This window comes from Leucoraja erinacea, chromosome 29 (assembly GCF_028641065.1).
Source record: "Leucoraja erinacea ecotype New England chromosome 29, Leri_hhj_1, whole genome shotgun sequence".
NCBI classification, from domain to species: Eukaryota; Metazoa; Chordata; class Chondrichthyes; order Rajiformes; family Rajidae; genus Leucoraja; species Leucoraja erinaceus.
The window spans coordinates 10231916-10245056 of record NC_073405.1 but is presented as its reverse complement, the minus strand read 5'-3'; the positions used below and the strand labels follow the sequence as shown (position 1 = coordinate 10245056).

At 45.5% G+C, this 13141-nt stretch overlaps 1 protein-coding gene across 6 annotated transcripts in view; it reads right to left on the bottom strand.

The window, feature by feature from the left end:
• Window positions 1-4305: 4305 nt before the first annotated feature.
• LOC129711145 (phospholipid-transporting ATPase IC-like) overlaps window positions 4306-13141 on the bottom strand; it is a 108238-nt gene continuing 99402 nt past the window's right edge. For 5 of the 6 annotated variants that reach the window (XM_055658577.1, XM_055658576.1, XM_055658578.1 and 2 more), the window contains one exon: window positions 4306-5657. In XM_055658577.1, coding sequence (XP_055514552.1) covers window positions 5457-5657 — 201 coding nt within the window. In that variant the 3' untranslated portion in view covers window positions 4306-5456. Of the gene's footprint in view, window positions 5658-8524; window positions 12987-13141 lie in introns of those variants that run through there. The other variant, XM_055658581.1, reaches the window with a different exon arrangement.

Sequence of the window (13141 nt, the reverse complement as noted above, 5' to 3'; positions counted from 1 at the left end):
AATTTTTCTGAATCTCACGCACTGAAATAAGAACAAGCATTGTGAATGAGACGCTGCCTGCCCCGTTGAGTTACTCCAGCATCTTGTGTCTATCTACTGTCAATAGGAATCGGAGAGCACAATTCAACCCACCAAAACCTGCTCTATAACAAAATCCACTACGCTTAAACTGTAGATCGATTGTGTTAAGCACTTCAAGCTATTTACAAAAACGCGAGTATTTTCTTTCTACTGGTATTGCCAAGGAATAACCTGGGCCCACGGAGTGCATGAACTGAACTCCAAAGGCTACTGGAAGGAACTGGTTTACACTGAAGATAGACACAAAATGCTGGCGTAACTCAACGGGACAGGCAACGTTTCTGGATAGAAGGAATGGGTAAGGTTTCAGGTCAGATCTGAAGAAGGGTCTCGACCCGAAACATCACATAGAAACATAGAAACTAGGTGCAGGAGTAGGCCATTCGGCCCTTCGAGCCTGCACCGCCATTCAATATGATCATGGCTGATCATCCAACTCAGTATCCTGTACCTGCCTTCTCTCCATACCCCCTGATCCCTTTAGCCACATCTAACTCCCTCTTAAATATAGCCAATGAACTGGCCTCAACTACCTTCCGTGGCAGAGAATTCCACAGATTCACCACTCTCTGTGTGAAAAATGTTTTTCTCATCTCGGTCCTAAAAGACTTCCCCTTTTATCCTTAAACTGTGAGCCCTTCCCCAACATCGGGAACAATCTTCCTGCATCTAGCCTGTCCAACCCCTTAAGTCACCTGTTCCCTCTATCCAGAGTGGCTGCCTGTCCCGCTGAATTACTCCAGCATTTTGTGTCTATCACCAATGGCTTGATATCCCAGCAGTCCATCCTTCAAGGGACAATCAACTCACTCCATTAAGTTTTAATGTTCCTTATTGTCTGGGTACGTCTGCTAGAATCTCTTTGGCCTGGAGATTGTAACGTTCTCTATTACCATACAATATGGTCAAACTTTATTGATCCCAGGAGGGAGTTTGATCTGCCAACAATCACAAAAACACAAAATACATGAAACATGAAATTAAAGTGATGAGTAGAAAGGATTGGGGATGTGCAAAGATTGGGGGGGTGGGGGGGGGGGGGGGGGGGGGGGGGGGGGGGGGGGGGGGGGGGTAAGTCAGTCTCAGTCTACCGCACGACAGAAGGATGTTATTGTCTCACTGGAGAAATAAATCCTAAATCACAGCGCCAAGAACTGCCATTATGGAAAAGTGAGAAAGCAACAATTTAATAGAATAACTGATTTAAATTCTAAACATGGCTCCGGGCTCCTTGATGCACGATGATCTCAAGCCCCACGAGGGCCAAAACTCTTACATGTCAGATGTGGCACAAAGTGGCAACAGGCTGGCACGTCCATAAGTTCATGTTCTCGGAGCAGAATTAGGCCATTCGGCCCATCAAGTGTACTCCGCCATTCGTTCATGGCTGATCTATCTTTCCCCTCTAAACCCCATACTCCTGCCTTCTCCCCATTACGCCCGACACCTGTACTAATCAAGAATTTGTCAATTTCCAACTTAAAAATATCCATTAATGGCCTCCACAGTTGTCTGTGGCAATGAATTTCACAGTTTCACCACCCTCTGACTAAAGAAATTCCTTCTCATCCCCTTTCTACAAGTAATTATTTTATTCAGAGGCTATCGTCTCTGGTCCTAGATGCTCCCACTAGTGGAAACACCCTCCCCACATTCATTCTATCCAGGCCTTTCACTATTCGGTAAGTTACAATGAGGTCCCCCCCTCATCCTTCTAAACTCCAGCGTGTACAGGCCCAGTGCCTTTAAACACTCATCATACATTAACCCAATCATTCCTGGGATAAACCTCCTCCAGCGCCAACACATCCTTCCTCAGATATAGGGCCCCAAGATACGTTCCTCGAGGAAAGGAACTGCAGAAGATGCATTTAGAACATAGAAGAGTACAGCACAGGAACAGTCCCTTTTGCCCACATTGTCTGTGCCGACCCTAATGCCTAGTGCAAGCCTTATCTGCCTGCACATAATCCACACCCCTCCATATCCATGTCTCCAAAAGTCCCTTAAATGCCATTATCATACCTGCCTCCACTACCACCACCCCCAGCAGCCGTTTCCAGGCTCTCACCACGTTCTGTGTATAAAACATGAGCTGCACATCTCCTCAAAACGTTGTCCCTCTCTCATTAAAGCTATGCCCTCCACTATTTGATCTTTCCATCTTGGATAAAAAGTTCTGATTATCTAGACCAGGGGTCGGCAACTTACGGCCCCCGGGCCGAATGCGGCCCGTAACCAGAAATCATGCGGCCCGCCGACTACCATCATCTCCGGTACCTCCCGGGCCCAAGGCCGCGGCGCCCAGGCGCGTTGACGCAAGGAGGTCTGCGCTGGCGGCCGCAATGGCGGAACCGCCAAGCGCCAAGGAGAGCTGAGCTCTGGCTGTACCGCATCCTGCGCTAAGCCGCCAGCACGGCCGCGCACCTTCTGTATCCGGGCTTCACTGTCGGGATCAAAGATCCGCTCTATGATCTTTGGTCGAGATTGGGGTTGTGTACAGGCCGGGGACAAGCGAGTACGAGTGGCTTCCTCAAAGGGGGGAAGGGGGGAATCCATGTGTACACGTGATAGGCGTGGCCCGCCATCCGCTCACAGACATACGTCCTGGCCCCTATGCAGAACAAGGTTGCCGACCCCTGATCTAGACGATCTCTGCCTCTCATAGTTTTATATATACTTTTATCGAGTCTCTCTTCAACCTCCGGCGATCCAGAGAAACGATCCAAGACTGTCTAACTTCCTCCTGTACCTAATATCGTCTAATCCAGGCAGCATTCTGGTAAACCTCCTCTGCACCCTTTCCAAAGCCTCCACATCCTCCCTGTAATGGGAGTCCTGCACAACACGCAGTGCAGCCTAACCAAAGTTCTACAGAGCCGCTCATGACTTCCTGACTCTAATATGTGTAAGAAGGAACTTCAGATGCTGGTTTGAACCAAAGATAGTCACAAAAAGCTGGAGTAACTCAACGGGACAATACTCAATACCCTGACCAATGAAAACATACCATATGTCTTCTGCCTCTGCCATTCATAACCCCATTTAAGTAAGTAAGTAAGTTAATTGGCCAAGTATTCACATACAAGGAATTTGCCTTGGTGCTCCGCCCATGTAACAAAAATAACTATTGGAGTATTGGCTTGGAAAATGCAAGGCAACAAAAGAAAGTTTCGGAAGGGCCCTGAAGTGGATGTATGTGGGAGAGGGGTGGGGGAGATACATTGGCAGAGGATGACTCCATCGTGAGCAAGATTAGCTTTAGATTTGATTATTGTCACATCTACAAGTGAAAAGTGATCAGTGAAAAGCTTTATTTTGCAAGCTATCCAATCAAATCAGATTAATACCATACATAAATACAATCAAGCCAAACTCAAGTACATTAGGTAGAGTGAAGGGGAAGATACAGAGTGCAGAATATAGTTCTCAGCACTGTAGCGCATCAGTTCCAGAGACAGTTCAATGTCTGCAATGGGGTAAATGTGAATTGGACTGGAACCCTATCTTACAGAAGGACCGTTCAGAAGCCTAGTAACAGGTTGTAGCAGCTGTTCCGCGGAGATAGAGCAAGTGAACCTGAAGAAGGGGTAATCAGATCTATTAGATCAGCTGAACGAAGAGATGGTGATGGTGGGGTTTGGTTGGAGAGATGGCTGCAGAGGGAGGTAATCAGAGTCCTGAGCAGGAGAACAGGCTCTTGGGATATGCTGACCGGAAGCAAACCTTTACATTGAGGGTCAGTGTAGGATTACCCTTGCCACATTCCCATCCACTCCATCCAAAGCCCACCACTCCAGGGGCAATTTACAATGGCCAATCTACCTACCGACCGACCCTTACGTCTTTTGGGCTGTGCGGAGAACAAATGAAAGAAAACCATTTGGAGGAGGTGCAAATTCCACACCGACGGAGCCAATGGTCAGGATCGAACTCAGATCGCTGGGAGTGATCAGCCGATGGTTTGGTAGTCGAGCCACTTCAGAGGTCATTGATTTTGGGAAGAAGATCAAGGAGCGACGGCGAAAAATGAGAACTTGATGGAGGTAACTTCCTGGAACGCGATGAATGTTGTGAGACTCCCGACAGAAATCCCAGTAAGCCTGGTCGCCTTAACTAACCCCGACATGATCCACATCCCTGTGGCAACAGGCAGCGCTGCTTCTTGTGAAGGTACGCTTCAGTATAACATATCAGCGCCTCTAAAGAGTTAGAAACTTGAGATTCACATTGATAGAATTTTTTAATATTATAAAAAAGATTTGAAGTTTAAAAAGATACTGAAGTTTAAAATCTAAAATTTATTAATTAAATTAGGTGGTCCGGCCCTTAAAGAGTTTAAGCGGCTTACAGGACAACATTCCGCCTTGGACACCAACAGCAAAGAACAATATGCATACCGGCACCTTTTTAGTTATAGAGAAAGCACTCGATTGCGGAACCTATTCCCCAGGGTGGAAATGTCAAAGTCTAAAGACCATACCTTTAAGGTGAAAGGGGCAAAGTGTAAAGGGGATGTATGGGGCAAGTTTTTTTTTTAAACATAGAGCATGTCAGAGGCTGAGGGGAGACCTGAGAGAAGTATATATTATTATGAAAGGTATAGATGGAGGTATATATTATTATGAAAGTATACCTTGGACAGTCCAAACCTTTTTTCCCAGGGAATTCATTGCCACAGACGGCTGTGGAGGCCAAATCAATGGGTATTTTTAAGGTGGAGATTGACAGATTGTTGATGAGCAAGGGTGTCAGGGGTTATGGGGAGAATGCAGGAGAATGGGGTTGAGAGGGAAAGATAGATCAGCCATGATTGAATGGCGGAATAGACTTGTTGGGCCGAATGGCATTATTCTGCTCCTAGACCATGTGAGGGTGGAAATGTCAAAGACTAGAGTGCTTAGCTTTAAGGTGAGAGGAACAAAGTGTAAAGATGTGCGGGACATGTTTTTGGAACAGAGGGTTGGCTGGAACAAGCTGCTAGCGGTGGTGGAGGCAGATACAATAGTGTCATTTAGGGGGCATTTAGACATGCACATGGAAATGCAGGGATATGGAACACATGCAGGCTGAGGAGATTAGTTTATCTTGGCATCATGTTCAGCACGTTCATGTGCTGTATTGTTCTATGTTCACAATTGGTGGGCTGAAGGTCCTGTTTCTGTACTCCACGACTCTCTAATTAAGGCAATTATAGGGAAAGGCACTGTTACCTTCACGTAGCAAGGAATACAGAGTATTGCCAAAGGCTTATGTCAAAAATCCTCCAACCAACTTCACATTGTCTGTGTCTCATCTAATGGGAATGCAATATCTTCCAGCATCTCCGTAACATCATAATGCCATCAGAATTGTAAATTTTTCGCCTACTCTTGTCAGTTGGGCGTAGGTTGCCCAGAGTTTGATTGCAAAGACGTCTTTTTCTTCCGTAGGCTCACTCCAGACGTAATGAGATTGGCAAAGCCTTTGTTCTGGGAGAACGCGTAGCTTGAGCGCCGATACGTTGAACTCCGCTTGAAATGAGCAGTCTTATCGTCCATCATTCGTCCAGCTTTGTGGAGGTCCTCGTAGGTTACCTGAAGGTAACCAGAAAGGGTGACAGCGATTGTTAGAATAACCATTCCCCCTTATGTAGAAGATAGATACAAAGTGCTGGAGCAACTCAACAGGTCAGGCAGCATCTTGGGAGAAAAGGAACAGATGTCGTTTCGGGTCGGAACCCTCCTTCAGACCTTTTCTCCAGAGATACTTCGGTCTAAACCAGCATTTGCAGTTCCTTCCTACCCACTTATGTAGATATCTGGTTACACTTTACAGATGTTGACCCGTTATCTGGTTATGAGTTACAGCATGGAAACAGGACCTTCGGCCCACCGAATCAATGCTGGCCACCGATCACCCATTCACACTAGTTCTATGTTATCCCAGTTTCCATCCACATTTTGGAGCGATTTGCAGGGGGCCAATTAACCTACAAACCCACGCGTCTTTGGGACGTGGGTGGAAACAGGGGCATCTGGAGGAAACCCGTGTCGTCACAGGGAGAACGTGCAAACTCCACACAGGCAGTATCCAAGGTCTGGATCAAGACCAGGCCTCTGGCGCTCGATCGTGCTGCAAGAAGATTGTCTGCCAAACAGGAGTTCTATCACAGTGAACGAGTGTATGAAGTACCCAGCCCACAGTTACATTTAGCATTGCTGAACAACTGAATACGGTAAATGCTTTCTGAATAAAGGTGACCTCAGGGTTCAGGTGCAACTTCCCCGCACCAACCCTCTGGCTATTGAACAGTACAAACACCAACTAATATTTTGCACTAATATTGTTGTTTTTTTTAATTTATTGAACTTATTTGGGTTTCTTTTATTCTGTTATCAATCGAGTTCTGTGTTTACAGACCTGTTGTGTTGCTGCAAGTAAGAATTTCATTGTTCTGTTTTGGCACATAAGACAATTAAACACTCTTGACTAATTTCTATGTTTCTATGACTTGACTCTTAAATAAATGCAATGCTTCTAAATTAACCTGGTAGTTCTAACTCCATTTTAAGCTCAGAAGCACAATATTGTTCTTTATAGAGACCACTGTGTCGAATGGAAATGTATGTCAGATACTAGTGCAGGAGACGGGAGTCTTTACAAGCAGGAAAGGGTGCAGAGATTTACAAGGATGTTGCCAGAGCCCAAGGGCCTGAGCTATGGGGAGAGGTTGAGCAGGCTAAGACTATTCCTTGGAGCACAGGAGGATGAGGGGTGATAGTACAGAGGTGTACAAAATCATGAGGTGAACAGATCAGGAATAGATCATAGACGCACAGAGTCTCTTGCCCAGAGTAGGGGAACCGAAAACCAGAGGGCATAGGTTTTTAAGGTGGGGGGTGGGAGGGGGGGGGGGGGGGGGGGGGGAGATTTAAAAAGAACACAAGGGGTAACTTTTTCACATAAAGGGTGGTGGGTGTATGGATCGAGCTGCCGGAGGAGGTAGTTGAGGCAGGTACCATTTGGACAGGTACATGGCTAGGACAGGTTTAGAGGGATATGGGCAAGATGTAGGCAGGTGGGACTAGTGCAGATGGGACATGTTGGTCGATGTGGGAAGGTTGGGCCAAAGGGCCTGTTTTCACTATGACTCTAGGTCTGGCAAGGACAATATGGAGAGGCTGGCAAAATGGCAGATTCCAGACAGTGACAAATTGTTCCCTTTCTCTGGGGGCAGGTTGCCGACCAGGCTGATAATCCACTCTGGGGAAATGCCCATGAGGCAGAGAGTGATCCATGACATAAACAGGCACACAGTCAATGTTCTGCACAAACCCTGGCCTGGGATACCTGACAGCCTCTACAACATGTGTGGGGAGGAACTGCAGATGCTGGTTTTAGCGGGACAGGCAGCAACTCCGGAGAGAAGGAATGGGTGACGTTTCAGGTCGAGACCCTTCTTCAGGCTCTGGGAAGAAGGGTCTGAAGAAGGGTCTCGACCCGAAACGTCACCATTCCTTCTCTCCAGAGATGCTGCCTGTCCCGCTGAGTTTCCCCAGCATTTTGTGTCTATCTTCAGCCTTTAACACATCACTGCAGTCAAAGACTTGGACCGGTTTTGTTCTTTAAACCTTTAATTTTCACTTTAGATTGCATATGAAAAAAATAATCGTAAATCTTAAAAGGATTAAAACCATTTGGGGAGGCTTGATGGTTGGTCGGATTGCTGCCTTAGAGCCCCAAAGACCCAGGTTGCTTGTCTGTATGGAGTTTGTACCTTCTTCCCATGACCTGCATTGGTTATCTCAGGGAGCTCCAGTTTCATCCCACACTCCAAAGCTGTACAGGTTTGTAGGTTAATTGGCTTTGGTAAAGATTACAAATTGTCCCCAGTGTGTGTAGTATCGGTTTAGTGTGCGGGGATCACTGGTCGGCGCGCCAAAGAGCCCGTTTCCGCGCTGTATCTCTAAACTAAATAAACTGAACATTACATGAAGTGGCTCAACATTTACCAGGACTTACCTTATCCCAAATGGTCAACGATCTGAGTTAACCCTTCGTACATCCGCCAGCCCTCTCTGACACAAAGCTGCCGGTCTGATGCAAAGTCTAACCAGCCCTCTGTCCAGCACATCAGCATTGTATTCAATGGTGAGTTCAGGTTAATCTGACCTCCAGTATGACTCCAAGGACAGGAAAGGGATATGGGCACAAACGTGGGGAGGTGGGACTGGTGAAGTTGGGGCACCTTGGTTATAGGTTGAATAAGTTAGGTCTTTATTCTCTGGAGCGCAGAAGGTTAAGGGGGGACCTGATAGAGGTCTTTAAAATGATGAGAGGGATAGACAGAGTTGATGTGGACAAGCTTTTCCCTTTGAGAATAGGGAAGATTCAAACAAGAGGACATGATTTCAGAATTAAGGGACAGAAGTTTAGGGGTAATATGAGGGGGAACTTCTTTACGCAGAGAGTGGTGGCGGTGTGGAATGAGCTCCCAGTGGAAGTGGTGGAGGCAGGTTCATTGGTATCATTTAAAAATAAATTGGATAGGCATATGGATGAGAAGGGAATGGAGGGTTATGGTACGAGTGCAGGCAGGTGGGACTAAGGGGAACAAAATTTGTTCGGCATGGACTTGTAGGGCCGAGATGGCCTGTTTCCGTGCTGTAATTGTTATATGGTTATATGGTTATATGGTCGGTATGGGCGAGTTGGGCCGAAGGGCCTGATTCTGTGCTGTATGACTTTATAACTCAGCTTGATGTGCATGGCTTAACATGCATGGATGGGGCCTGGAGTTTGTGAGGATCCAGTGGTTCTCAGCTCCGCTTTGACTTATGGACGTATAATTTAGGAGCAGAAATATGAGTCAGCCTGCTTTGACATCTAACAACATTGAGGCTGGGTGCAACCTCAAAAATACACATTCCTAACTACTTGTTTCCTGTTTACGAAGAATCTCTCTACTTCTGCCTTGAAAACATTCACAAAATCTGCTTCGATAAGCCTTTGACGAATAGGGTTCCAACACTGTGAGAGAAAAACCTAAATCCTCATCTCCATCTTAATTGGGCACCTGCTTATTTGTTTAAAGATGACCCCCTAAATCTATATTCTTCCACGAGAGGAAGCATCATCTCCACGTCTAACCTATCGAGATCCAATTCTCCAACAATGCTATTTTTGAAAGATGCAATGAGTTCCCCTTCCCCAATAAAGCTGCAAAGATGAGTATAGGTACACTGCCTCCCCTTTATTCTTAGACTGGTACTGAACTTCCCACCCTTAAAGGGATCTATAGCAGGCACTGCCTCAAAAAGGCAGTCAGTATCATCAAGGACCCACACCACCCTGGCCATGCTCTCATTTCATTCCTCCCTTCGGGAAGAAGGTACAGGAGTCTGAAAACCATAACCACCAAGTTCAAGAATAGCTTCTTCCCAACAACTATCAGGCTCCTCAACTCTAACCTCAACTATGAAACATAGAAAATAAGTGCAGGAGGAGGCCATTTGGCCCTTTGAGCCAGCACCAGCCATTGATTGTGATCATGGCTGATCATCCACAATCTGTAACCCGTGCCTGCCTTCTCCCCATATCCCTTGATTCCGCTAGGCCCTACAGCTCTATCTAACTCTCTTTTAAATTCTCTGTGGCAGAGAATTCCACAAATCTCAGTTTTAAATGGCTCGCCTTTATTCTTAGACTGTGGCCCTGGATCTGGACTCCCCCAACATTGGGAACATTTTTTCCTGCATCTAGCTTGTCCAGTCTTTTTATAATTGTATACGTTTATATAAGATCCCCTCTCATTCTTCTAAATACCAGTGAATACAAGCCCAGTCTTTCCAATCTTTTCTAATATGACAGTCCCGCCATCCCGGGGATTAATCTCGTGAACCTACGCTGCCTCAATAGCAAGGATGTCCTTCCTCAAATTGGAGACCAAATGTGCACATAATACACCAAATGTGGTCTCACCAGGGCCCTGTACAACTGCAGAAGGAACTCTTTACTCCTATACTCAAATCCTCTCGTTATGAAGGCCAACATGCCATTAGCTTTCTTCACTGCTTGCTGTACCTGCATGTTTGCTTTCAGTGACTGGTGTACAAGGACACCCAGGTCTCGTTGCACTTCCCTTTTTCCTAATCTGACACCATTGACTATAATAATCTGCCTCCTTGTTCTTGCCGTCAAAATGGATAACCTCACATTTATGTACATTATGCTGCATCTGCCATGCATCTCTCCACTCACTCAAACTGTCCAAGTCACTCTGCAACCTCCTAGGATCCTCTTTGCAGTTCACACTGCCGCCCAGCTTTGTGTCATCTGCAAATTTGCTAGTGTTACTTTTAATTCTATCATCTAAATCATTAATATATATTGTAAATAGTTGTGGCCCCAGCACCGAACCTTGCGGCATTCCACTTGCCACTGCCTGACATTCTAACAGGGACCCGTTTATTCCTACTCTTTGTTTCCTGTCTGCTAACCAATTCCCTATCCATGTCAATACACTTCCCCCAATACCTTGTGCTCTAATATTGCCCACTAATATCCTGTGTGGGACCTTATCAAAGGCTTTCTCAAAGTCCAGATCCACTACATCCACTGGCTCTCCTTCATCCATTTTACTTATCACATCCTCAAAAAATTCCAGAAGATTAGTCAAGCAGGATTTCCCCTTCATAAATCCATGCTGACTTGGACCTTTTACTGCTATCCAAATGCGCCGTTATTACTTCTTTAACAATTGACTCCAACATCTTCCCGACCACCGATGTCAGGCTAACTGGTCTATAATTCCATGTTTTCTCTCTCGCTCCTTTCTTGAAAATTGGGATAACATTAACTACCCTGCAATCCACAGGAACTGATCCTGGATCTGTAGAACATTGGAAAATTATCCCCAATGCGTCCACGATTTGTAGAGCCACCTTCTTGAGTACCCTGAGATGCAGACCATCAGGCCCTGGGGATTTATCAGTTTTCAGTCCCATCAGTCTACCCAATACTATTTCTTGTCTAATGCAAATTTATTTCATTCCGCTGTCTCCCTAGATCCTCTGTCCTCTAGTACATCTGGGAGATTGTTTGTGTCTTCCTTAGTGAAGACAGAACCAAAGTACCTGTTCAACTCTTGTTCAACATTTCCTTGTTCCCCATAATAATTTTACCTGTTTTTGCCTTCAAGGGAACAACATTTGTCTTTACTAATCTTTTTCTCTGAACATACCTAAAGAAGCTTTTACTATCCTTCTTTATGTTCTTGGCCAGTTTACCCTCTTACTTCATCTTTTCACCCCGTATTGCCCTTTTGTTACTTTGTTGGCCTTTGAAAGTTTCCCGCTACTCTTTGCTATGTTATACACCTTTTCTTTTAGTTTTATTCCATCCCTAACTTCTCCTGTCAGCCAGTTGCCTCTTACTCCCCTTAGAATCTTTCTTCCTCTTTGGAATGAAATGATCCTGCATCCTGTGGAAAATGCCCAGACATTTCTGCCATTGCTGTTCCACCGTCATTGCTGCTAGGATCCTTTTCCAGTCGACCTTGGCCAGCTCCTCTCTCTTATGAATTTCTATGGACTGTCTTTGCTTCAGCTGAGGGGCTTTTTGCACTAGTTTTGAGGTTATTAATTTATTGATTTTTTATCGAGTTAAGTTTGAGTTCAGTTTATTGTCACGTGTACCGAGGTACAGTGAAAAGCTTTTGTTACGTGCTAACCAGACAGCGGAAAGACAATACGTGATTACAATCGAGCCATCCACATTGTACAGACACATGATAAAGGGAATAATGTTTAGTGCAAGACAAAGTCCAGTAAAGTCCATTCAAAGATAGTCCGAGGGTCTCCAATGAGGTAGATAGTAGCTCAGGATTGTTCTCTAGTTGTTTGTAGGATGGTTCAGTTGCCTGATAACAGCTGAGAAGAAACTGTCCCTGAATCTGGACATGTGCGTTTTTACACTAATATACCTCTTGCCTGATGGGAGAGGGGAGAAGAGGCAGTGGATGGGTTGCAACTGTGAGGTATAAATGGAAGGGAGGTTGGTTTGTGTGATAGTCTGGGCTGCGTCCACAATTCTCTGCAATTTCTTGAGGTCTTGGACGGAGCTGCTCCCAAATCATGCTGTGATGCATCCTGATAAAATGCTTTCTATGGCACAGTTGTAAAACTTGGTGAGAGTTGTTGGGGACATGCCAAACTTCCGAAGCCTTCTAAGAAAGTAGAGGCATTGGAATGCTTTCTTGGCCATTGCTTCAATATGGGTGGTCCAGGAGAAGTCTTGGTGATATTTACTCCTGGGAATCTGGAGCTTTTAACCATATCTACAGTGCTTCTGCACTGTTAGTTGATTGCATATTATCTATGAGTATTGTGTTTACTGGTTTGTTCTGCTGTGGCAAGGCAGACTTTTATTGTTCCGTTGTCAGTAGATATGCCAATTAAACACTCTTGACTCATGAGTGACCCAGACAAATCGCTGAGGCTCTCTGGCTTATGAAGAGAGATTGGATCAATTCACGAGAGTTTAGAAGAAGGAATCTCATAAAACATCCAATGGGACTGGACAAATTAGATGCAGGAGAGATGCTCCTGGGCGGAGGGCAAGTTACGATCTAAGGGTAAGGGTCAAGATCACTAAAGTTTGAGATGAGGATTAATTTCTTCTCCCAGACATGAGTTCACCGGCGGATGCATGTCTTCTTCTCCCAGCGAGGGGTGAACCTGTGGAACCCACTGCCACTAGAAGAGTTGAAACCAAATCAACGTATTTTTTCTAGAGGCAGGAAGGAGAGGCGGATACGGGGAGAAAAGTTGGAAGTTCAACCAGTTTCATGTTGAATGGTGGAGAAGTCTCGAAGTCCATCCCTGGTCTTATTTTCCCAAGTTTCTAGCCTCCAATTAGCCGACCTTGGGAGAGCGTATTATGAGGAAAGTAGTGTGTTAGCACTTCCTTTATCCACAATCAAACAATGAAAACAGGCAATGGTTTTCCAATGAAGGCACATCGCTTGCACGTGTTTTCCTCTTAACTGTAAACAAATACCCGACTAAAGAACAATTCA